General features: G+C 46.4%; 2 protein-coding genes across 5 annotated transcripts in view; one reads left to right on the top strand and one right to left on the bottom strand.

Annotated features, from left to right (window-relative positions):
- Positions 1 to 7,302, bottom strand: part of bop1 (BOP1 ribosomal biogenesis factor) — a 45,296-nt gene extending 37,994 nt beyond the window's left edge. Inside the window, exons 1-3 of the mRNA XM_023812056.2 lie at positions 7,010 to 7,302; positions 6,352 to 6,702; positions 756 to 920 (exon numbers count right to left, since the gene is read on the bottom strand). Of these exons, the coding sequence (XP_023667824.1) occupies positions 756 to 920; positions 6,352 to 6,702; positions 7,010 to 7,171 (678 nt within the window). The 5' untranslated portion in view covers positions 7,172 to 7,302. The remainder of the gene's footprint in view (positions 1 to 755; positions 921 to 6,351; positions 6,703 to 7,009) is intronic.
- Positions 7,303 to 7,477: 175 nt separating this feature from the next.
- Positions 7,478 to 24,332, top strand: hsf1 (heat shock transcription factor 1). 4 transcript variants are annotated; one of them, XM_023812058.2, is made up of 14 exons: positions 7,479 to 7,955; positions 10,803 to 10,911; positions 11,106 to 11,242; positions 12,043 to 12,167; positions 16,420 to 16,495; positions 16,692 to 16,753; positions 16,845 to 16,941; positions 17,051 to 17,184; positions 17,331 to 17,585; positions 19,114 to 19,182; positions 20,159 to 20,264; positions 20,855 to 20,920; positions 21,031 to 21,094; positions 21,536 to 24,332. In XM_023812058.2, the coding sequence occupies exons 1-14, from the start codon at positions 7,830 to 7,832 to the stop codon at positions 21,733 to 21,735; spliced, it is 1,626 nt and encodes a 541-aa protein (XP_023667826.1). In that variant the 5' UTR covers positions 7,479 to 7,829; the 3' UTR covers positions 21,736 to 24,332. The 4 variants fall into 4 exon arrangements, with proteins under 4 accessions (XP_072562221.1, XP_023667826.1, XP_023667828.1 ...); XM_023812059.2 differs by lacking the exon at positions 7,479 to 7,955 and adding an exon at positions 8,910 to 9,079; XM_023812060.2 differs by lacking the exon at positions 19,114 to 19,182.
- The last annotated feature ends 1,174 nt before the right edge of the window (positions 24,333 to 25,506 follow it).

The following is a 25,506-nucleotide window of genomic DNA, read 5'->3' as shown; positions in this document are numbered from 1 at the left end:
GTCACTGTCAATGTAATCCAATAGCAGTGCATTTTGTTGGCATATCACTGAAACCAATGTATTTAGATAACCAGTTACTCTAATCGTTAATTTTATATATTGTTTTCATTGTAATAAACCATTATATTCATTCATAACATTTTTATTCCATATCTGGAAGGCTTGCCGGACATATGCTGCACTTCTCCACTGAACCTTAATTTGTAGCTTCTCATTAAGGTAATTTCTGCTTTTAGCCCCGCCCCCTCAGCTCTCTGGAGCACTCCATTTGGTTTATACTTATCAGAAATTGCCAACGAGTTTGCAACCTTTGTCAAAATCCATTGGTCACTGACAAGCAACTTCTCCCAAGTAACTAGCAATTCGCAAATTTAGTACTGAAGTTGTAAATGCATGAACTATGATTCATAAGCGTAAGCTGAACGAGGTAAACTCGCTAATTACGCTAATTCGTAATTGCAAAATGAGAATTGCTCTCATGAAACGTAGGCAGCAGGCATAGGTACACATTTGCAACTCTGAATATGGATTTCAGTTTCATAAAATTACGAGATCGTCATGACATTTAAGTACGATCACTATAGATGCCAATTTATCTCTATGCTATGCAGCCATAATCCTAACTTTATAAACCATAGAGGAAAATTCCTATACTGGCTCTTCACTGACAAATCAAACCTGTTTTTAAACATGCCGTTTTGTTTAGTTATTGCTTCCAGCGAACAGCCCCCCACCCCAGCCCACCGGATCCTCACCTCCTCATCTGAAGTGTCCTGCTCATACTCGTCCCCCTGAGGGGGGGCCCCGCTGGACTGCCCCCCCAGCCCGGGGGCTTGCTCCAACTTTCCGCTCCCCGTTCCTCTCGCTCGCGAAGCCCTTGCCTTCCTCACAGCGTTTCCTCCATCGGATGCTTTTTCACCCTGTTGCGAAAAATCAAGGTCAATTAAAAAAACAAAAAAAAAAGCAAAATACAAATGCAGGGATGATGAGAATGACCCATTTCGGAGCTGTGCCGGCCTTATTAAGCTGCCAGTATGGCCTCATTTCAAGGACGTGCTTTGCATTTTGAGGCACAGCCAGATTTCTAGGCCGCTGTGCAATTACAGAGGTTCATCTGTTCCTTTCGGCGTATGTGGGCCTCCTGATGTGATTTACACTTGCAGACAAACACAATTCACTAAAAACCTGTCATTTTCCTAAAGGCATCCAGGCACAGAAGAATGAATCCCTACAACAAGTCACTGCTCAGCCAGCCGAGAGTCACATGACCGCATCTCTGACAGGCGAGCGGGTGGTGGTGGGAGTTTAAAATGAGCCCCCACCCCCCGACCAATCTTCAGAGGCAGGTGAGTCAACCTGCGCTGATTTACGCGTCTCCCGTGGTAGAGCGGATCCTGGAGTCGAGTACAAACCGAAACACTTCCTCCCTGATGTCTAGTTAATCCGACATCACGGCGGGCTCGAGCAACATCCCCCGACTCAAAGCGGAGCCCCCCCCCCCCCTCATCCCCCAGTGCTCTGAGGACTTTCGCAGAGTACTCATTTGATAACCACCCCCCACCCCATGGCTCGGGGATGGGAGGGGGCCCTTGTGCACCGTCTGGACTTATACGTAGTGCGTAAAACTCCACAGGGCCCAGCAGGAGGACAGCAACCTTAAGTGGTGTTACAGAGGAGGTCTAGGGATGATAAGAGGCTCAATCTGTTTACAGTAAAAAAATAAAAATAAATAAAAACCTGGGGCCAGATGACTTGTCCAGATGATGTGCAACCAGCCAAAAGCATGGAAAGTAAGAGCTCTGCTAAACTTCCAGCCGGGACAGGCCGCCACCCCCCCCCCCCCCAAACAGCCCCCAGTGATGAATGACAAGCCAACAGATCCTCAAAAAAAATAGGGAGACTGCATTTAGTCAGGTGGTGTTTCCTGACTTTGCATTTATTCATTTTAACATTAACATCATTATAACGTTCTGACGTTCATTTTAACGTTCAGCTCAGGAATCCCAGCAGCCTCATTCGGCGTACACCCACCCCGCTACAAGCCTGTGGACATCACCTGGGCGCGCACGTGAGAAACCGCACACAGGAACAAGGTTTTCCGCTCAAAGCTACTGGCTTATAACTTATGCTTCGCTTGGGAAAGGAAAACACAGGTCCAGGTCCTGAGTAAGTGGGCGGGTTTGGGCTGAATTTGGCGAATATACCTCTGCACAACTAACAGGCCGAGGGCTGAGCCCGTACACGGCATAGGGGCCGAGGGCCGAGCCCGAGCCCGTACACGGCATAGGGGCCGAGGGCCGTGCCCGTACACGGCATAGGGGCAGAGGGCCGAGCCCGTACACGGCATAGGGGCCGAGGGCCGAGCCCGTACACGGCATAGGGGCCGAGGGCCGAGCCCGTACACGGCATAGGGGCCGAGGGCCGAGCCCGTACACGGCATAGGGGCCGAGGGCCGAGCCCGTACACGGCATAGGGGCCGAGGGCCGTGCCCTACCCCCCGCACGGCTAACGGGCCCTGCCTGGTCTGGCCTCTCGCACAGCTAATGGGCCGGGAACCAGGCCCCTTCGCTGGTGGAAGTGGATCAGACATGTCTGCAGGACGGCCTTCCTGCGTGGGCGCTCGCGTGTCACAGACACAGCCAGCACCGGTAACCTGAGCCCCCCGCCCACTCATGGTCCTGGAGCAGAGCTGGGACGCGGCCGCGGGGCCTCCCAGAGGGCCCATAAAGCCAGCCGCCGGGTGCCTGACAGGCCGGAGAACCTCGCCAGCTGAGCCCACGGATTTAAAAAAAAAAAAAAAAGATGGAGCTGAGCAAATTCAACACCAGCGGGGGGGTGACAACGCATCCCCCAAACGAAGGCTCATCGGCATTGGGGTTTCAAGGCCCCAAATTAGTTCCAGGACTTTTCAATAGGATAAACATGACGTTCCGCCAAAATCCACCTAATCCTACACATCCAGCCCTTTCCTGTTTTAGAAATTGTCATTATCTCTTTTTAATACCAGTAACTGGCAAATGAGAAACTTATTCTGGACAGATACTGGAAGCCGGGCCTGAACAGGGACACCTAGCAGGACAGAGGACATTGTCCAGTATCCCAGCAGGTCGTGGCCAGAGAGGAAGAGAGAAGCCCACCCAGCAAGCACACTCACCCCTCCAGATTTGCCAATTTTGCATTCGCCATTTTGGTTATTCATAAGCTGGCCATGAACAATTAAATGGGGATATTTTTGAAACTTGCCAAAAGATCACAGGAACTCACAGACGTGCCTGACTCCAGAAAGCAAACGTAACCATAAACATACAAATACTGAAAATGATTTGGATCTCATAAAATCATACAATTCATAAATTAGTGTTATTTGTTAGTATAAGTGCATACTGTATCTTTAACACTGAAAGTTATTTTTTGGTATATATGTATATACACACACACACAAAATCCCATCTCTGTCGTGACAAGCAGCCTCAGTCATGCATTAGTCATATTTGTCACCGTGGAATGTCGTGTTTCTCAAAGTAACTTTTCAGTGCCTTTCATTTTACATGTTTAATAATGGGCCCAAGTACGAGTGACAAATTATCACATTTGCGGGGATCTTAGGCTCCTAATCCTGGCGAATGTGACAGGGAAACTGTAAAATATTATATTTTAAAATACTCCAGCAGTGTTTTCAGCTTCCATGTTACGGCACAGACCCCTGCGTACATGTCTTAGAGGTATTTGAAAACAGTCATGTATAAGAATACGTTTAACAGACCATTCATCAAGGGAACCAATACTGCCAAAAATAATTTATATCCACTCAAAGGAAAGGCAGCTTTAAGCAGGCAAAAAAGAAAAAACATAGAAACTGAAAATTCCAGGTATCCTCTACTGAGGTACACATGCTTTCAAAGTATTTCTCTGATTCACTGCGTCTTCAAAATGCAAAGTGTCTGTTCAATGTCAAAAGAAGCATGCGTATCAATATCAAGGCTTGGTAAAGTAGGTTATTACTTATAAAATAATTGATTTTCCAGCAAACAAACATCTTCCAACCTGCACCTGGGCTCATCCAGAACTCTGACCACAGGGGGGCGATAGTGGGCACAGAGACGTGGTTTGACTAAGAGCTCAATTTTAATAAAAGCTAGAAGAGGTGAAGCATACAAAAAAAAAAGATAAAGGGTGCAACCACAAAAAAATGCGACTGTATAAATTAAACTGACAATCTGTCAAAACCACACGCCAAAGGCTCTGACTGCACAGGGGTTTGTCAATCTACCGCTTTTTTAGTTTTGATACAACATTTTGTATCAATTAGAGCTGCATCGTGTGTAATTTTAATATCGACATCAATGTTATGCAGATGCAACCGTTACATTGCAAGGACTGTGATAGTCAGCTGTGATGAGACAATCAATAAATTATGCTAAAACATTTTTACTGTCATAAAAAACAAGCAAGCTTTGCAATTTTAAGGATTGTTCCATTTCAAGATTATGTAGCATATCTTAATAAATCAGTCTGAAGGTTGCTTCCGCTGCTTTTGCATAAGTTCTGCATATGCTCTCTGAGCCAATCATAATAATTTTTGTCCTTGCGGTCAGACTCACTCCCAGACAGTGGCACATGTGAGAAATTTAACAAAATTAGTGAGGAACAAGGACTGGTCACCGAAAGACATTCGTCTTCCGCTGCAGGGAAATATTTTGGATTCGAACGAAAATCTCACACAGAAGCAAGTGATTTGCCAGCACTGCTTTGTGGCTGTTGGCACAACGAGTGACTTATCTGACAGACTATCGGTATATAATAAGGTCTATTTCACTAAAGTTTATTTCTGGTCAATTTTCAGCTCCTTTTGTTTTATAAATATTACAGTATCACAAAAATGTATTGGAAATGTGTTTTTTTCCATTGTCATGCAGCCTCAGCTGGAGGATGATGAAGATGATGACAGAGTGATAGAAGCAGAGATACCATCCCATACCATACCATCCTATACCATAACATACAATTCCATATTCTACCATCCCATTCCATACTACACTATACCATACCATATTATACTATACCATCCCATCCCATACTATACTATCCCATCCAATTCCATATTATACCATCCCATCCCATACTATACTATACCATCCCATATTATACCATGCCATGTTATACTATACCATCCCATACTATACTATACCATCCCATATTATACCATGCCATGTTATACTATACCATCCCATACTATACTATCCCATACCATACAATTCCAGATTATACCATCCCATCCCATACTATACTATACCATCCCATATTATACCATGCCATGTTATACTATACCATACCATATTATACCACCCTCCAAACAGTTATCCTGGCCAAGGCTGCAGGGGGGCCTGGACCCTATCCCAGGCAGCACAGGGCTCAAGCCTAGATGGGATCCTGCTCCATCCATATATAAGAAAACACACACAATCATGCATTTTGGGAAATTAAGAAATGCCAATTAACCTAACTGCAAATGTGTACTGCGGAAGAAAACCAGACTACCCAGAGGAAAGAGAGTGGGGGAAGAATTCAGACCCCTATCCCTGTGGGCATGAGGCACAGTGCCAACACAGCACCAGGGCATGTTAAAGTCCAGGAGGAAAGGCTTTAAGTCTGTCAGTTATGTGCTTAAAAGCTGCTGCATTTAAGGAACACCAGATCTTTTACAATACTAACATACATATATTACGTAATTCATACTTTAGATGTACTTTCAATAAATAAATGTAATGCACAAAACTGTCATACCTTAAGGCGGCTACTAGACATATCTATGTTGCAATATTTGTTAACATGTTTACCTTTCATTAATAAAATTAAGCAGTATGCCCATTTACTCATTACAATGAAATCCAAATACATCAGAAATGGCAGATTTTGAATATAATGGATTATCGCATAAACTATACTTAAATTAAAAAGAAAAAAAAAACATATATGAGGTCTAATACACAAACATGGTGTTAGACCAGGGGTGTCGAACTTCAGTCCTAGGGGGCCGGAGCCCTGTGCAGCTTAGTTCTTTCCATGTTCCACTACAAATGATTCAGCCCAAAAGCTGTGTGGTAATTAGCACAAGGAGGTGAATCAGGTGTGTTAAATGAGGGGAAACCCAAAAATGTGTGGGGCTCTGGCCCCCCAGGACTGGAGTCTGACACTCCTGTACTACACTGTATGTTCAAAACCTGCTTCCTGGTTAACAGAAAAAAAATGTACCTAAAGGTACTACTATAAATGTGAATAACACGTTCCAAAAAAGCAACACAAAAGTGCCATTATTACAAACTTATGTAGACAGAATTTTCCTGAATTTACCTGTCGTTTGGCTTCTCTCTTTTCACTGAAGGGCTGTTCTGTTGATGTTTTTAAGATAGTGGCTTCTTCGTTATCTTTACCAAGGGATTCCTCATCAGCGTCCTTTGTCTCCTCTACTGTACCATCATCATCATCATCATCATCGTCGTCGTCGTCGTCATCATCACCACCAACACCACCATCATCATCATCATCATCATCATCATCATCATCATCATCATCATCGCTGTCACTTCCAGAGTCCTCCAACCCTGAAAACACACTCTCTTCACTGTCAGACAAGTCGTCATCATTATCTTCTTTCTCCAACTTTTTAGGGAATCCATCTTTTTCGATTTTGAAGAGAGACAGCTGGAAAACACAAATACTGTATTCTTAAAAGAGACAGCAGACATCAAGCTTTATAAATCCGGTTTACGCTACGATTTAGTCCTTTGCTTCTGTATACCAGATGTAAGCCTACACATATACATTACATTAGATTACATTAAATGCTTTGTTTTAAATGCCTGTAGCAGTAAATAAGCATATATAAGCAGTGGTGTGCGCACCAGTTAGCTGGGTAGCTAACTGCTTAACTGTCCATAACTGAAAAAATAATTACATAGGCAACCAGTATCGATATAAAATCATAAGCATACTTAACATAAAGTCGTACCTGATCATCGTCCTCTTCGGCAACTCTTTTTTTGCCACTTTTCTCTTTTGTGTCCATCACAGTACCTTCTGTGACTCTAGACCGCGATGCAGGCATGCTGTAGGGACCGCTAACCACGTGGGCGCCGCAGCGGGTCAAATGGCAAAGGTCAAAGTTTAGCATATGAACGCACTACGTATTTATTTTAGCTACAAATTACCAGCGGACAATACAACACTCGATAACGTTGTACCATTTTTTTGGTAATACTTCAATATCGTATTGTTTAAACGAAAACTATTTTTTGCTTTTGGAGCCTGGGTAAGGGTCAAAGTTCAGAAGAGAAATAAACTGCTGTTATTGTTTTAAAATGTATTTTAATTAGAATATCATTGACATAAAATAAATTGATTGTGTCTCTCTGCTTATGTCTTATTTATATTGTATTTTTGTGACTATTAATGAAATACATTTCGTTTTCCAGTAGTGATGTCACAAAATGGCGACCGCCATGAAGCTGCTGGCTGTGTCGTTTCTACGCAGTTTGTAAGACTGTCGTTTCGATGGAATTTTCCACTGTTCGCCGTTTGCCAGATGAAAGTCGCTGGATCGATTGACCCGAGGAATTTGTGTAAAAGTGGAAAGTGGGCAACTTTACGGCGCAGGGTCGCAGCATCGTACGCTTTATAGCCTATGCTAGCTGGCTGATCGCTTTAGGCTGAAGTACCGGGCGTGCGGATGTTTTGCTGAATTTTGCTCCTTTCTACTCCGGCTTTGCTTGTCGTTCTTATAGCAGCGCGCAGCTTTTGAAGCGCCCTGACATTATCTGCGTCGTGCGGGCATGGAGTACCTCGCAGGCGGTGCCGGTACGGTTCTGCTCAGTGGCAGCAATGTCCCTGCCTTTCTCACCAAACTTTGGACTTTGGTGGAGGATCCGGACACCGACCCGCTCATCTGCTGGAGTCCGGTAAGCGAGATGGAGACCCACGTCCTGACCCAACCCCCCTGCCTAAACAGTCCGGCTACTTTTATTTAAAAATCACCAATTTGGAGAAAATGATCAAACAGCCCGAACGGCGACACGGAAATATATGTGCCGCTGACCCAGACACTGACTACTGCAAGCTCTTCGTGTGCCATAATTATGTTTATTTATCCCCCCAGTTACCCGTTTAAAACGTAGTAAATAGTATTTTAAGTTGGTGGCAGTTTAAGGAAGCACTTGTTTGCGTCAAGGCCAAAAGGAGGTGTGACATCGCTAGTTTTTCATGGGGAACATGGTGACTGGACACTTTTACATGTTCGGATAAAAATGCCAGTATGGCTTAATTTATTATCTCCAAGCAGTGTGAGAGTCGTCAAAAGAAGTCATACGTGTATCTTATTAACCTGGTCAAACCAAGTGCGTCACGGTCTAGTTTAACGTCAGCTAGAATTACCATAATTTCGCCTAAAGTTATGACACCTTAAACTAGCTGTTTCCTTTTTAGTTAAACAGCTGTCTCTAACATTGGGGGATACGATACAGGCTAACAGAATGCACGTGATATGCCGCGGAAGCAGCGCCCCTAACCACTGGCTTGAAGAGGTCATTTTTAGAAAGGGGTCTCCGAAAACTCTATTCTGGTTCCCTGGCTGATGTGACAGTGACTTTTTACATCACCCTTGACCCTTCCTTGTGCTTCTGCTTGTTTATACAGACCAGTCCTCCTCTGACCCGCAGCCTGCACAGTTACACATTGTCTGCTAGCAGTGGCAACCGTAAGGTGCAGAGCATCCATAGTGGGAAGTAATGAAGTCAGTGCTACCATCCATCCATTTTCCAACCCACTTATCCTTCTGGGTTGCGGGGGGGCTGGAGCCACGAGGCAGGGAACAACCCAGGATGGGGGGGGGGGGGGCAGCCCGCCAGCCCGCCCATCGCAGGGCACACTCACACATGCTCACCTATGGGCAATTTAGTAACTCCAATTTAGTCTCAGCATGTCTTTGGACTGTGGGGGGAAGCCGGAGTACCTGGAGGAAACCCCACGACGACATTCAAGATTCAAGATTCAAGAGGGATTTATTGTCAATACAGCAATATACATGGTATACCGTGCATCGAAATGCCATTTCACCCAGCCCTCCCCATGGTGCGTAGAATATAAAACATAGAAAAATATAAGCAGAGATTACATGGGGACATGGGGAGAACATGCAAACTCCACACACATGTAACCCAGGCAGAGGCTCGAACCCGAGTTCCAGAGATGTGAGGCAAAACCTTATGGCAACACAACATGTTTTTGAGTCTCAAGCTTTCTTGCTTTAAGAATTTGTTTTGGTTTTAGTGGTTAACTCTAGGGTTAGTCTTTTGTAAAACATCTTGAATCCACCTTCCCGCTGCTTATCTGGGAAAAGGAGCCAATCCCAGCCAGCATAGGGCAGAGATTCATCAGTCAGCCTAATTTCAGGTCATTGGAAAGGGGAAAACTTTTGACTTCCACACAGAAACAGGATTCGAACCCCCTACCCTGGAGGCATATGGCTAGACTGCTATCCACTGAGCCACTCTCTGAAGTGTTCCCAGCTACGTTCTAGTCACATGTCTTGCATAGGCTCATGTGAGAGAACTCAGGCTGCGGTATCAGTCCCTCACAAAGCACATTATGGAGATTCACAACCCCAGTTTGCCTTACTGTCTTTCGGAGGAAACAAACATGAGATGGAGAAGACATGCAATTTATACATCTTTATATAGGTGGGATTTGAATCCCTAACGCCGGAGGGATGAGGCATCACTTTTACCTCTGCAGTACCCTCACCCAGGTTTACAGTTTTATTCATATATATTAGGGCTGTTCAAATAACGATCCTCAAAGTCCAAGCACTCAAGGTTCTCAAGCCTTCCTTTACCTGTGAGCTGGGTGTGAAGTCTCTGGCCAATCAGAATCAGCCATTATTAAACTAACTACCTGAGAGAACTGAAAACAAGGCATGTATTTGGAATGGAGGGCCATATTTGTGGACATTTTGTATTCCATCCTGCAGGTCACACTCCACAGTGTAACTCGCTAAACAGCAGGTTAACATTGTACTGTAACATTTAGCTTCCCTGCACGTTAACCCATTTTGGCGAAGTGAATTTGTAGGCTTTTGGAACATTTGGTGTTGATATGACAGCTCTGCTCCTGCTCTTGTGACTTGGCCTCTTTGTTATGACGACGAAAGCTGTTTTAGCCTTAATGTGCTGACTTCCAGAAAGATGGATTGGTGTTAATTAAAACACCTAATTATAGTGGGATCACTGGCAGCTGAGAATATTGCATCGATTACTGTCAGTGATGTATACTGTTGTAAAGGAAGGATAAACTTCTTAGCTTCAGTTCATCAGTTATGGTGAACAGTGCTTTTCCGCACAAACATAGTGGCCGTCCAGTAAAACAGCTATTCGACGCATCAGACTCCATGGGACTTGAACTGTGGTATTTCCTGCGAAAACGAATTCACACTGAAGCTGAAGGTTTTGTAATGGCAAATCGGTATTTCAGGATTGTTTGCATGTAAAACTCAGAAATATGCTGCATCAGGCCACGTCTGCTATTTTAACAAAGTTTGTAGGAGATAATTGTAGTATAGCTGTGGGTCTACTCAGTAAGCCTTTCTGTTTGGGATATTAAAAACTTCATTTATGTCCCTTATATTTTTGTCCTAATACAATCATGTATTCCATGTAACATGAGGACAATCATGGAGTCTTTCGAAGTCGGAGAGTTTTATCGTGCTCTGTTGTGGTTGTATTTATCTAAATCTTACGTTTTCCTCTTTGCAGAATGGTAACAGCTTCCATGTGTTTGATCAAGGAAGATTCTCCAAGGAAGTCCTTCCTAAGTACTTCAAGCATAACAACATGGCGAGCTTTGTGCGGCAGCTTAATATGTGTGAGTCCTTGTCAAATTCTGTCTCTCTCATTCTTCCTGATTTGTTCCATTGTTGAGGCATTCCATTTAAAGTCTAAACGCGGGCGGATTAAACCGGATGATTTATCATAAATGGAAGCATTGATACGGCCCGAGCCAGTGAGCAGGTTTAAAACTGCTTTCGCTGCCCCCCCCTACCCCCCCCCCTCCAACAGACGGCTTCCGCAAAGTGGTTCACATCGAGCAGGGGGGTCTGGTAAAGCCAGAGAAGGACGACACGGAATTCCAGCATCCTTACTTCATCCGGGGCCAGGAGCACCTGCTGGAGAACATCAAGAGGAAGGTTACCAACGTGAGTGCCAATCCGTCAAGCCTCCCGCTGTTTAAGAGTGGCGGAGACGAGAAAGTGCATCCCCAGGCCATGTAGGCCCTGAACTGTGGGCACTGGTCACATGGATGGCCGATATGCAGGCTATGTCAACAGGCTGCTGAGAAAAGTGGGCTTGAATGTGGGTTGGGCCGCGTCAACTCATGTAGTTTCTGCTGCGTTTTCCCTCATTTTCTTCATTTGGAGTCGTCCTTGAATTAATTTTGCGTTGGAGGCATTGATTGGCTGAACCTACCTCTCATGGTTTTAATACCACATACATCAGCGATACTCTGTGACACATCTGCAGGCGTTTGAGCGTCGCCACGCTTGGCGTCCCGCTCCATTGCGCCGAACTCTTAGGGGAGGGGTCAACGTGAACCATGCTGAAACCTGTCACGTGTGCTGCTATCGCTGACCAAAACTCCCACGCTCGATATCCTCACCGGGGGAAGGGGAGGGATGGACGTGGATGCCGTGCGGGTCACTCTGGGCTGTGCAGGTTCTCCATCAGACGTGGTTAAAGACAGCGCCGGCTTGCATGTCCCGCTGACATGACGCCGGACGGCGCCGCCACTGAAGTGCATGTTGCGTCAGCTTTCATTGGACGGTTTTGCCATCTAGACACTTGGGCCATACGGGAATGAGAGAGCGCCGTGGCAGCTCCCAGCTGGTCGACCCACTGGCCCCGTAACGAAACGCTGCGTGCAGTTTTTCCGTATCATGCGCCGGATCCAGGACAGGCTTGTCATGGTTTCAAACATCTTCCTGGCCTTTCCCCCCAGGTGTCTAATATTAAGCACGAGGACCTTAAGATGAGCCAGGAGGATGTGTCCAAGCTGCTGAGTGACGTGCAGGTCATGAGGGAAAAGCAGGAGACCATTGACTCCAAGATCATCACCATGAAACAGTAAGTTGCTCCCCCCCGTAACCATTTAATGGTTTCACCCACCCGGTAATCGTTTAATGACTTCACCCCCCTCCCCCAGTAACTATGTAATGGTTTCATCCAGCCAGTAACCATTTAATGGTTTCACCCACCTGGTGGTGACCTTTTCATGGCTTCACCCACCCCCCCCCCCCCCCCTGGTAACTGTTCAATGGTTTCACCCACCCAGTAACTATGTAATAGTTTCACCCACCCGGTAACTCTTTAATGGCTTCCCAGTAGATTATTTTGTTGGAGCAGGGTGATGGACGCTGGATTCCCATATCGCGAGGGCTTCCCCAGCGAGTCGCTCCAGGCCTGTGCTTAAGATATGGTCTTGTTCTGTGTTTTCGGCTCGTCCCCCTTGTCACGCGGCAGAAATAGCAATGACAGACGTAAGGACACCTCCCAGGGGAGCCGCTGTCTGCCGCGTTAAAGCCACGTAAGCCGTTTATTTAAAGCGAGTGGCCAGACCCGGAATTCCCAGGGCGGGGTGGGGCTGGCCAGCTGGGGGTCCAGGCCGCAGTTTCAAAATCGATTTAAGCTGGAAGTTGATTTTTCTGGTGGTGTTGGCAGGTTATTGTGCCAGCTGCTCAGACAGTATTTCGTTACGTTTCATTTGATGGATGGTTTGTTTGTGTCGGTAAGCGTGTTTCTGTCTGAGTGCCGTGACCGCGACTCGCTCGCAACTGGCCTACAGCTGCGGACGGTGCGTAGGAGACTGTGAGTGTGTTCAGAAGGTTGCCGGTTCGATTCCCATGGCTGATAGAACAATCATTTCACCATTGGGACCTTAATCCCAGAAACTGTTCCAGAGGTGCTGGAAAAATGGCCGACCCTCCGCTCTGACCCCAAGGTTTGCTCTCTCAACAGTAGTATGGGATATGTGAAATCTGAAGAATTCCTATATGCATGTCCATCTGGCACATAAAGTATCATTATCCGCAGTTCTGTTGGTGAAGTTAAAAACCCTGCTGAACATCTGCCTTTTGAAACCAGCGCAAACATCCATGCAGCAGGGCGTCTGCGTGAGTTGCACGCGTTTCGGGGTTCGGTGACTCTGCGTTTAGCAGTAGCGTTTAGCCCTGGCAGCAGTTATTCGCTGCGCTACAAAGGACGGGCGTTTTAGTGCTCCCAGCAGTGTCCAGCTGCTCTTGCGTCGTCAGCGTGCCTGTGTCAGCTCCCACCTCGTTAGCGCCGCCCCTGAGGCCCGAGTCAGACAGGGCGTCCGGAAGAGCCGGCGTGCGGATGATGTCACCCTCGTAACCGCGGCGGTTCTTTGTTTTGCTGTGTGGGTTTTGTCCTCTTGCATGCTCGGCATGCCTCTGACACGCCGGGTGTCTGGCTGAGGGGAAACGCTGTGGAAAATGACGTCAGGGTCACTTAGGTCATCAGCGAGCTCGTCCGCGTGCATCTCGCACACGACCCCTCGTTCGGTCAGAAATAAACACATTATAACCCTCTTCTGATTTGTCATTTGTGTTTTTGGATCTTCATGCCAGATTTGTCATTATTAAAGTAGTTTTCAAACAATTGACGGATACAATAAAAAATAACTATGTTCTTAAAGTCTAGTAATCGTGAGAGCAATTGTGATGATGGTGATGTACCAGCCGTGATTTGCATGTCAGGAAACGTGTCTATATGAGCATATTTAACGCCACACCGCAGAGCCGCTTCTCTGCTTAATCCCATCGATCCCCCTTCATTCTCTGTACTCCATTTGGCTGTATCACTTAGTCGGACCCGTCGGACTTTAGGCTCATCAACAGTAACGCGAGCAGATTCATGGCTTGGACATGGCGAGCCCTGGGACTCGAGCATCAGTCGCTTCTGAACATCGTGGCGAGGGGTCAGCGAGCTCGGCGCAGCCGGATGCACCCCCACGTGGGAGGTGGGAACGTGATACCAAAGGGAGGGGGGGGGCAACCATCCGGCTGCCTCGGAATCCGCACCTGTCCCCATAAACACCCCCAGGCTACCCCCCCTTTTCCCCACCACGGGGTCAGGCAAGAGTTGACAGTCTGAGGAGCTATTAGTGGTCGCCCACGGCTCTCGGACCACTTTTACGGGAAAGACCAGAGCCACCTGATGAGGTCAGTAAAGAAAGATGTAGGATGGCCCATCTGAGGCAGCCCCCCCCCACTCTCACCTCTGCTCATTCCTCATTCCTCATTCACTGCCTACTAGCTATAAAACCGTTAGCCATTGGCAGATCTGCCTCTCTTGTCGATTAGTGATCAATCAGTGACTGTTTGCAAACCCCCGGTCGTGTTACTACCAGCCATCTTGAGGAGGCAATACGGCGCCAGCCGTTTCAGCTTCTTTATAATCTACAGAAAATACATTTTGCCTGTTTGAAATTTGCCATCTTAACTAGGGTGACCAGATAATCCATGTCAGGGAGGACACTTTGAGCTACTTCAGGTTTTACAAACTACTTTCAAATTGAAAGTCTCCTGTGCTTGGCTAAATAGTTCAACTCTTCTTGTGCTTTGACTGGTGTGTTTTCTTGATTGAAAGACTCATCCAGCTGTTTCACATTAGCATTAGTGACACATGCACGATTATAGGAGACTGACCAATCAGCACACAGCAAGAACTCAGTGCTTAAGTGAAATCCAGGTCCTCATAATTGAAATGGTAGTTTAGAAACCCTGTCCCAGCTCAAAGTCCCCTCCCTGACATGGATTATCTGGTCACCCTATCTTAACAAATGCACACCTCCCGGTAGCTTCTCTGTATTTTTCCAAAAATTGATTCTGAACTAAATGGAAGCACAGCATCACATAAAATATTTACAATTGTTTACTGGTGTGAATTATTGACAGGTTAGAGGAGTGTACAGACTAAATGAGCCTGGCTTTCCCTTCGCTGTTTTCTTTGTAGCAGTATTGAGTTGGAGTTCTGTCCGACTTTGGCCTGACTGAACGCCATTTTACACACCAAATGACCTTTGACCCACAGCCGCGTGTCTTCATGGTTAAGAAGACGCGGGCTCAGTAGAGGATTAGGGTACAATTTGGAGGCCAGGCTATTTAAAAGCTCTGTCCCACATATTGAAAAGACCTATATTATTGTAAACCAATTATTTTTTTCCTCATAATGGTTGCACATGGTATCAATTTGAATTTAGTTTTATTCCCGACTCACACATGCAACTCATTGGGTGGTTTGATTGACAGGAAAACTATAATTCTGAAGGGAAGGCAGATGGGGGGAAAAAAAGCTACAGACTACTGACAGGATGTCATGAGAAGGCAAAGGCTGTTTTTAAAGGTGCCTGTCGTCATGCGGCGAGGAGGGAGGCCTCGTCCGCCTGCATCGGTGCCGTCCGGGCCCGTTTTTAATGCAAGCCGTGTGTGTCGGAGGACGGCACGGCCTGTGAGCCCACAGCAGGCAGCTTTAAAAGGACCCAGGGACTGACTTTAAGAGGGCCAGGTGGAAGGCAGCGCTTTCAAGGCCACACTAAAAGGCTGAATAAATAAAGGCCGCTAAGATCTTTCGATAGCCATTAACTTAGCAAAATAAACGTTCTGAAGTATCCCTCAAATCTTTCGTGCCCTGTTTTCCTGTACCGTAAAAGCCGGGGACATTTTATCAGCCTTGTTAGAATTCCTCAAATTGCGAAGGGGTTGCAGCGGCATGGTTGTGCTTAGCACCCCCTAGAGGGCCATGTAGGAAGTGCATGTTTATGATTAGCAAATGCTGAAATTAAACTGGTAAATTTCAATGGCTTGGAGGTAAGGAAAAAAGATCTTTCTTTTTTTTTTTTTTACTCAACACTCGATGCCTTTAAGTATGACCTTAGCTTTACAGTTTAGCTTTTTGCATGTAGCTATGTTGGTAGTGATCCAAAGGTGGAGAGTAACGGCCCATAGGGACAGGTGATGCTAAATGCTAAACCAGCAGATAAATTGATCCTTCACTTTCCTGGTGACATGTTGGAGGTCTTGTCCATGATCTACTAAAAGAACAGTAAGGAAGGCCTCTAATATGGGCTTAACAAGTTCTTGGGCCTCTGCAGCCTATAGCCAATGGCAGCCGTCCTTGTTGGCGTGTGGTAAGTCACAAACGTGTAAAATCATTGGCTGCTGGAACAGTGAGCAGCATTATTGTCCTAAAACGACTTTGCTTGTATCCTGTGCTTCTGAAGTTAGAGCTTCACGCTGTTGCCTGTACCGTAAGTTTCCCGGCGTTTCGGCTGCTTGACGTCCACCCTGTTTTTCCGTAGGGAGAACGAAGCTCTCTGGAGGGAGGTGGCCACCCTTCGGCAGAAACACTCCCAGCAGCAGAAAGTCGTCAACAAGGTAAACCGAGGGCAAAACGCCCGTCAGTCAGACACAGAACCACGGAGCAGTGAGGCTCTAGCAGCTAGCAGCATGGATGGGCGATGGTTGCAGCTGTGCCGTGATTACAGTCCTGCTCCGTAGTTTGTCAGCGGCGTCAGGCTTGGCCGCCCCGTGACTCAACGTCCGTCTCTCCGCCGCCCTCATGTCCCCACAGCTCATCCAGTTCCTGATTACGCTGGTTCAGTCCAACAGAGTCTTGGGCATGAAGAGGAAGATGTAAGTCCCCACCGTTCTCCGTCCCCGGGGCCTTTCCCGAGCCCTGGAGCTGGCTGGCTTTGGGTTTGACGTGCCCCTGCTCTCTCGGCAGCCCCCTAATGCTGAACGACAGCAGCTCAACCCACTCCATGCCCAAGTTCAGCCGGCAGTACTCGCTGGAGCACATGCAGGGCACCTCAGCTTTCTCGGTAGGGCCGCTATCTTTATTTTAGGTGTCCAGAGTGTGCCTGTTTGTTGAGAGGCTAACTGCCGTTTCCTGACCTTAATCATGATGTTGTTGTTAATTGCATGTTGCAGGCACCCACAACATTCGGGGCGGCAAACCTCTTCTCGTCGGATGATCCTATGAAATCAGGCCCAATCATCTCTGATGTTACTGACATGTCACAGTCCAGCCCCAGTGAGATCGCTGATGAGTGGACGGAGGAGAGGTCGGTGCCGTGTGTGCATGCTGGGGTATTTTGTAATCCGGCTGGTGAACGCAGTAAGCGTCAGCTCTGTGATCAGGGTCATCATTAAGGAAGTTTAGCAGGTAAGGGTGAGCAATGAAGCATGTGTCCCTGGTCGCCCCCTACAGGATGAGTCCGCTGGTGCACATTAAGGAAGAGCCCGGCAGTCCTGCCTGCAGCCCCGAGGAGGAGCCGGTGGGCGAGGTGGGGGTCTGCGTTCCTGCGGACACCCCTCTGTCCCCCACCACCTTCATCAACTCCATCCTGCAGGACAATGAGCCCATCCCAACCCCAACGCCGACCCCTACCCCCACCCCCGCGCCAGCTCCGGCCCCCATTGAGCTGCAGGGGCCCAAGTGTCTGAGTGTGGCCCGCCTAGACAAGTAAGAGCCTCGCCCCCACACACACACCCCCCCCCCCGGCCTGCAGTTGTACCAGGCGCGCCACTCTCTCTACCCTTGGTGGTCTCAGCCAGCCTATCCAGGACATCTGCTCCTTTGCTTGGTCCCCGCCTGAAGCAGGGAGCCGGTCCGTTGTTTGGAAGCAGATTATCTGTCGTCAGCCAGTCAGTTTGCCGGGTTTTAATCACTTTACAATGCGTATTACCCAAACACGGGGCTTTTTAGTCGGATGCGGCTGTGTGTTGAGACAGGGTGACGGGTCGGTGTTGGACTGAGGGCACCCATAGCAGGTTTATCTTCCTCACAGTATATAAATCATCCATCCATCCATCGTCCATCCATCTCCGTCAGCCCTATATCCAGCACGGTTGCGGTGAGTCTGGAGTCTATCCTAACCAGCTTTGGACACTCTGGATGGAATACCAGACCCCCATACCGCAAACACCTAGGCCCCGGGCCAGAAATCAAGAGCCGCAAGTCACAGCGCCCCCTGTCTAGCCTGTGTGTGACTTTTATTATTTTATCAATCTTTAGGATTTTTTTTCCCCTTCGTGATAGGCATCAACAAGTAAAATAGTTTTTGGGTAAATCTCATTTTGTCACACCAGGAATGTGCTTTCCATCATTGACACCCAAGGGATCAAACCTGCCTATTCACTGCTGAATCTCCTTGCCAACTAATTTTCAAAAATAAACATCCGTTCATTCATTCATCTCCCATACCCACTTACCCTGTGCAGGGTTGCAAGGATCCAGAGTCTATCCCGGAAACAACAGTCACACAGCGGGGAATAACCCATGACAGGGCAAAAATAAACATCATTTTTGCTTATTTCTTTTATTAATTCGGTTTCTTGTATAATGTGCCTTTCGTAAAGCATTTTTTTTGTCCAGCAGGTGCCACAACTGGTTGCGTTATCCCGCAGTGGCAATGCTCCAGATAATGATTAGTGCCCTCTACGGTTCGCATGGAAGTATTACACCACATTTAAGGAACACTTGAAGTATTACCAGAAAACACCGCTAATGGCTTTGGGATCTTGCGTGTTCCGTAGGTGCTATTTGTACAGTGTTTTTAAATCAGTCCTCCAAACTGTTTTTATTTATGTAATCCGGCCCATGACGCGACAGGTCCGTTGTATGTGTTCCGGCTTGACTGGGCCATGGTCCGATTTCAGCAGTGTATCGCTTCCCTGCAGTTGTAGGCTTGTTGTGTTGTGTACAGTGATGGGCAGCTTCAATCCCAAAGGTCCAGAGGCATGTTCGATTCCCACCCGGAACACGCAACTGGTTGTTCCCAGATCAGAGACTAGCTGAGGCGAGATGTTGGCCCGCCCACCTTTTGGACTGGGACGCCTTTTGTTCCGTGACCCGTCGCGGCCCGCTGTGCATCTGAGCGTGCCCGGGGGGGGGGGAGGGGAGGGGCCTTGCTTCTCTGTTTGTCAGCTGTGCAGCTGCCCCACAGTCCTGTCGAATCTGTGAACCGCTGCTTTGTTGTTCTGTCTTTCAGATCCCCACAGATGTTGGGAATCTCTTGTGTTATCCCAAGTCCTTCCCCTCATCCCAGAGCGCCTCCGGGGTCAGCATTTTCTGTGTTCGTACCGCCCCTCACAGCACACGCGGCACTTGTCCCCCGCGGTGTCATCACGCCTGTCCTGGCAAGGCCGTCTTTAGCTAATATGGTAGATGGAACCCGCCCCAACCTTTGAGCCCGTTCAGAGACACACTCGAGGTCTACGGTTGTCATTGTCACACCGCCATTGCGAGTGATTCGCCGGGGTGTCCGAAGAATCTGATTGGCTGGGGAGTTGCATTTTGGCTCCGCCCCTAAAGGCATGCGGGAATTCCAGTTTGTTAGCAGTGCCGCGTTTAGCTGGGCCATTGGGGGCGGGGGGGGGAGGGGGTTGGGGGCTGACCGCAGAATAATCAGCACATTGTTTCTATCGCCACCTGTCGCTGGCGAAGCCGCGTGCACTGGGGGAAGCTCGAGTGCTACAGTCATCCCTGGCTCCCCCGTTTGAGCATGAAACGTGACCCCCACTGTGGGATGTGTACTTGGCGTCTGTTAGGAGGGCTTGGCACAGCTGAGTACACAGCTGGGTCAGCAGATCTGGATTCGGGCAGGGAAAGGAGAAGGAGGAGCCAGCTATAATGTGGCATTCTCTCCTTAAAAATGTGATTTCTTTTATTAGTGTTTTCAAGTCAGAGGCTAGTCTGGGAATGTTCATACGTCTGTATGCATTAACAGATTACATTTTTGTGCGCTAAAGCATTGTTGGTAAGATGTTGGGGCTGAGATAGAGGTGTATAAAGGTTTTGTCACGACTCCTGGCTTCCTATGTTGTGAAGGTCTGTCAGAGATAAGCCTGGTCTCTCAGGTCCAGCTGGGTCCCGGTACACATGTCTGTATTTGCTATGCCATCCCATGTGGCTATTTATAGAAACACTATCGTTTAAACGTGGATTATTTTGTGGATTTTTAATTTTTTTTTACTGTTGATTTATTGATTATTTAAACCCGTTAATGGTTTTGTACTCCCCTGTAAACCCATCAGGAGTGAGCTTGCCGACCATTTGGAATCCATCGACACTGGCTTGGAGAACCTTCAGGCAATCTTGAATGGACAGTCCATCAATTTCGACCCATCTCCACTTTTTGACGTAGGTGCCTTTTGATCCTTTTCAGCAGCCATAGTATGTCATTGTTATCCTGTAGTTCACTGTTTCCTAACCTGATCCCCAGGGACCCCCAGACAGTCCACATTTTTGCTCCCTGCCAGACAGTCCACATTTTTGCTCCCTGCCAGACAGTCCACATTTTTGCTCCCTGCCAGACAGTCCACATTTTTGCTCCCTGCCAGACAGTCCACATTTTTGCTCCCTGCCAGACAGTCCACATTTTTGCTCCCTGCCAGACAGTCCACGTTTTTGCTCCCTGCCAGACAGTCCACGTTTTTGCTCCAGGGAGTCCTGGGAAATTAAAGGGAAATTAATTTTTACAAAAATCTGCGACTGCATTAAAAAAAACTAAAAAGTGTCCACATTTTTGCTCCCTGCCAGACAGTCCACATTTTTGCTCCCTGCCAGACAGTCCACATTTTTGCTCCCTGCCAGACAGTCCACATTTTTGCTCCCTGCCAGACAGTCCACATTTTTGCTCCAGGGAGTCCTGGGAGTCCCTGAGGACCAGGTTGAGAAACGCTGCTGTAGTTTTTCCCCCAATTATCATTTAACATTGTGGGTTTTTCCAGATCTTCAGCACTTCACTGTCTAACACAGAATTCAGCCTACCAGATCTGGATTCAAGTCTTGCAAGCGTGAGTGTGTTTGACTAACCTGCATCTAATAATCTTTCAGTCAACGCTTTGTTGTGTATACTTTTTTGAACTCTTGATCCTTTTCCCCTCTACCCTTCCCCCCCCCAAAGATTCAGGACTTGCTGGTTCAAGATCAAAAGGCAGCTGAGACCAGTACCAGTCCCAGTGATGCTGGTAAGGGAAAAAACCCAGTGGCCAACCCATGTACACTCTTGGGCAGAGGTGGACACTTCAGGTCCACAGAATAAAAATCCAGACCAAGATTTTGTTTCAACCAACCAGTTGAGTATAAAGAGTCACAGTCACAGAGTAAATTTTGGTCTGGATTTTTACTTTCTGGACCTGAAATGTGTACCTCTGCCGTAGATTAGGTGTCTTTTGGATTCTCTTGTAATGAAAATGACCGGACACTAAATCCCCTTGGATTAGAGCTAAACTCATTCTGGCTCTAGATTTGTCTATAAGTTGTGTTCTGGGTCGCACAGAGTACTACATGATGTAAGTACAGTTGGCTATTTCTGGCAGTCCAGGGCACCCCCAATAGGGGTTACCTGTAACCATGGCAACGTGTAGCTGCTGAGAGTGAGGGGTGCTTGTGTTCCCTGGGTGGTGCAGGGAAGCAGCTGGTCCAGTATACCGCCCAGCCTGTGCTCCTGGCGGACCCGGTCAGCGTCGACAACGCCGGCGAGGACTTGCCCATTCTCCTGGAGCTGGAAGGGGATTCCTACTTCGGCAGTGATGCCGAGGACCCCGCCAGCTCCCTGCTCTCCTCCGACTACCAGAGCAACGTCACCGAAGACACCCAGCTGTCCTAGGTGGGGCGTCGGTGTGTCGGGCGTGTGGACGCACCCAGCCGGTTCTGATCGTCATTGCCGTGCCGGCGAAATGGGGGACAGGAAGTCGAACACGGGTGTTAAAGGAGGGGCTGCCTGCCTGGTTCTGCTGAGGCTCCTTTTGGGGGACACCTAAAAAACCACAACCGCTTACTTAACACACACTTCGGGTTCTGAGTCTTTGTGCCGCGCTAAGCCCGCTAGACTGCAGCCGTAGTTTCCAAGCCCTCTCCGGTCATAATCCTTCCGAAATATCCGGACACAGTGGCTAGTTTGCTTTCCCTTCCTGCTGGGTTACAGTTGCTACGGGCGACGGAGAAGCATAGGTACAGTACGACTTGGACCCATTTTATGCAAGGATGGGTCATCATCGTTATTTGTTTTGCATATGTTTAAATACCAAGAAAAGGTATTGCATTTGGGATTAAGGAGACAGAGACAACACGCGGACTCTTAGCGTAGCGTGCCGAATAATCCTTTCCTCTGCATAGTCTCCCAGTTCAGTTCTCAAGCATCTGTGCACAGAGGTATACGAACACGTTTCTAGTGATGGCTCAGTTAGCCTAATAAATGTATTTATTTTAGATATAATGTCACAGACGGAGTGTTTAAAGAGTACTATTTTTGTAAGCTAAACCGTACCGTGATCGATGAACTGCAAAGAGTATAAAGGGAGCGTGGTTTTTTAAAAAGTTTGGGGTCCCCTTGAACGCAGAGCTCTGTATATATTTGTTATATACCATACATTTATACATTACTTTTTTAAAGCGAGTATAGGTCATCCTTCCTTTCCCTCGTTTCTTGACCGCCAACTTGGTGAGTGATGCACGCTCTGTGGTAATGGGGGCTCGTGGTGACCAGTCTCCCCCCGGCCGCCGTGGATTTCACAGGGTCCTCCCTTCCTCATTTATTCTCACTTGTTCGCTGGGGTGTGTGCATTTGCTTTCTGCAAACAGGCTAATCCCGACTTGAGGGCTTTGATTTTAAACATTCTTACTCCCGGCCCCCTGGAATTCTGGGACGTGTGACTGCTGCTATGTCTGCGCGTGTGTGTGTGCGCATGTGTGTGCACACGCGTGTGTTCCCACACTTGCTGATAAATCACTGATATATATACACTTAACTTTCCAATAACAAAATTAGCCATCCAATAAATGTCATTGTGTGGAAACACTTGTATGAGTATCTCATTACGCATGTGGGCAAGACTTGGTTTATATTAAGTTTCAAGTAAACATGATTGTATTGAAATAGTTTCAATATAACTCTTGGCAAATACAGTGGTACCTCAGTTCTAGAACTCATTTCTTAGAAGTCGAACCAACCAGTTCCGAAAAAAAATGACCTAGAACTCGATCTGAATCCAGAAGTGGAACCGTGAACGCTGACCTAAGATAACTTGTATGTGCGGGGAAATGAGTCACGCGGCACGTCTCTCTGCGGAAATAAAGGGTAACGCTTCAGTCTCAGCATCGCATTCACTGTAATAGCATTGTTTGTTGGTGATAGTGCTTTTTTTATTGGAAATATTAGGTAATACACTGTACTTTATATCATTTTGGTAGCCATTGCTCACCAAAAAGTTACGCAGTAGTTAAAACCTAAAAGTTTGCGATTTACAAACAAATTAACGAATACAGACTAATAATAAAAATATACAATGGACCGCATGGCATAGTCTAGTGTTGGGGCATGGCTTGATGATGTCACAATCTGCTGAGCCGGGACTGGGGATGCTGGGACAGGACTCAAGCGATCGGGAAACGCAGGGTTTAATTCAGAACAGGCAGAACAACACAATGACATTACAATGACTGGACTGGGGAAACAAACTGAAACGCAGACTAAATACAGAGGACTAATGACAACAACGAGAAACAGCTGATCACACGGGGATTCCACACGGGGTTATCGAGGGGGCATGGCACACGGAAGGAGCGGACGATCAGGGCAGGACAGGGGTAGTGTTGGGATACATTCTTTATCGTTTTGGAAGCCATTAAGAAAAAAATGGTCGTCTTGTTTTATCCGGTTCATTTTGTGTTTAAATGCAAAAAAAAAAAAAACATATTTAGGTGTAATTATTTTTTGGGGCCAGGAACCAATTAATTGGTTTTCCATTATTTCTTATGGGGAAAATTCGATTTTTCTTAATGGCTCGAACTTTTTAGGATTTGAACCAGAGTTCTGAACGGATTAAGTTAGAGTTCTGAGGTACCACTGTATATATACCGGTTCTTTGTGGTTCATGTTTTTTTTTTTTCCCTTTTATCCAGTGCTGCTTGTATATTTACAATGTGTTAATAATATTAATGTATTTTTGATTTTTACATAAATATTGTTTAATATACTTAAGCGTTTTTGTTGAGCATTTCATTCTTTTTTTTGGATTTGACTCATTTACGGTTGGCTTTTTCAGCAGTACTAGGGAATTATTTTTAAGCGAACAAATTTCCTGCGTGAATGTTTTGAAGATGACCTTTGGGGGGGGGATTACTACAACTGCTGAAATGCACTCCCTGAATACTGAATTTATTCTGCTGTCATTGTTATGCCTATTAAACAGAACATCTGAAATATTTGTGCTGGCAGTTACCTATCAGATGGAGTGAAAGTGAATGAAGTGAATTCCATGTGTACCACGGTAAAATTATTCCCGGACTGACAATTGATTCCATAAACTGGCTGTTTAAATCTGCTTGAGTAGAATTGACTGTGGCCCAATTTTCCAGGAAACCTAAAAGAGCCTCCGACTTTTAAATATTATGGTCTGCATATTTCAAAAGTAAGCATCGGGACTGGCTTGCGGTGAGGAGTCGGGTAAATTTGTTCAAAATGTTCATGTAGAATGACATCAAATGGAAGGAGTGTGGACAGACTTACTGACAAATTCTATAAGCAAGAACAACTGTTTAGGTCTTTTTACTAGTCAGTAAGAGCTGTTTTATTTCACCAATTTTCTTATATTCTTGTTTCTGTTGGCACAGCAAAAACACAAACATTTCACCTTTAAGATTCCCCTTCCTCCAGTATGTCCAGCTGAGATTCCTAACAGCTGTGTTTGCTTTTGAAGTGTTTTCAATATTAAGTATTAAGCAGATTATTCTGTTTTTCTTTTCATAATTATCTGTGCTTTTCCCCAGCGTTCCTATTCAAATTAAACTTTCACTCATGGACAGAATTGTAATCACTATATACAGGCACGAGCGATGTTTTAAAATAGTGTAATAGAGCAAATCTGTATTTTAAGTAACGCTTTATTGGCCACTTTATTAGGCACCCCTATGTAGTCTGGTTAACGGACCCTCATTTGAGTCCAGAACCACTTTAAGGACTGATGAGTTGTGCACTCAGATTAATTGTAAAATCACCCTGTCTGCCACCAAGTCTCACCACTTTCAGAATCACTTATATCCGGCATCATGGTGGTTGTCATTGTCAGTAAGTGAAATCTTGTCCCTGTCTCTGTGGTGTGTGTACCCAGTGACAATTGCTGTTTGGAAGACCAGGCTGATTGCATTAGTTATACCTAATAATGTGGCCACTAAGTATATATTGATATAGTCAATCTTGTATTTATGTTTTTAAGTTATTAGTTCTGAATTTAAAAATATATACATTCACGGTTTAGCCCAGCCACTATTTGTAAAAGTGTTCATTTGACCATAAATTAATTATAATGTCCTCAGAATTTTCTTGATAACCTTTGTGTCCTCTCTTTCACCTGTTCCTGTTTAAGGATTCAAACAGAGA

Source organism: Paramormyrops kingsleyae, chromosome 23 (genome assembly GCF_048594095.1).
Source record: "Paramormyrops kingsleyae isolate MSU_618 chromosome 23, PKINGS_0.4, whole genome shotgun sequence".
Classification (NCBI taxonomy): domain Eukaryota; kingdom Metazoa; phylum Chordata; class Actinopteri; order Osteoglossiformes; family Mormyridae; genus Paramormyrops; species Paramormyrops kingsleyae.
The sequence above is the reverse complement of the archived record's forward strand: the minus strand, read 5'-3'. Positions and strand labels throughout refer to the sequence as shown.

What these genes read in the sequence shown, in the direction of transcription:
- hsf1 (XM_023812058.2), top strand. Translation starts at nt 7,830, where the DNA reads ATGGAGTACCTCGCAGGCGGTGCCGGTACGGTTCTGCTCAGTGGCAGC. An exon ending in AGTGTGGCCCGCCTAGACAA is followed by an intron (nt 17,586 to 19,113) that starts GTAAGAGCCTCG and finishes TCTGTCTTTCAG; the next exon opens with ATCCCCACAGATGTTGGGAA. An exon ending in TGGATTCAAGTCTTGCAAGC is followed by an intron (nt 20,921 to 21,030) that starts GTGAGTGTGTTT and finishes CCCCCCCCAAAG; the next exon opens with ATTCAGGACTTGCTGGTTCA.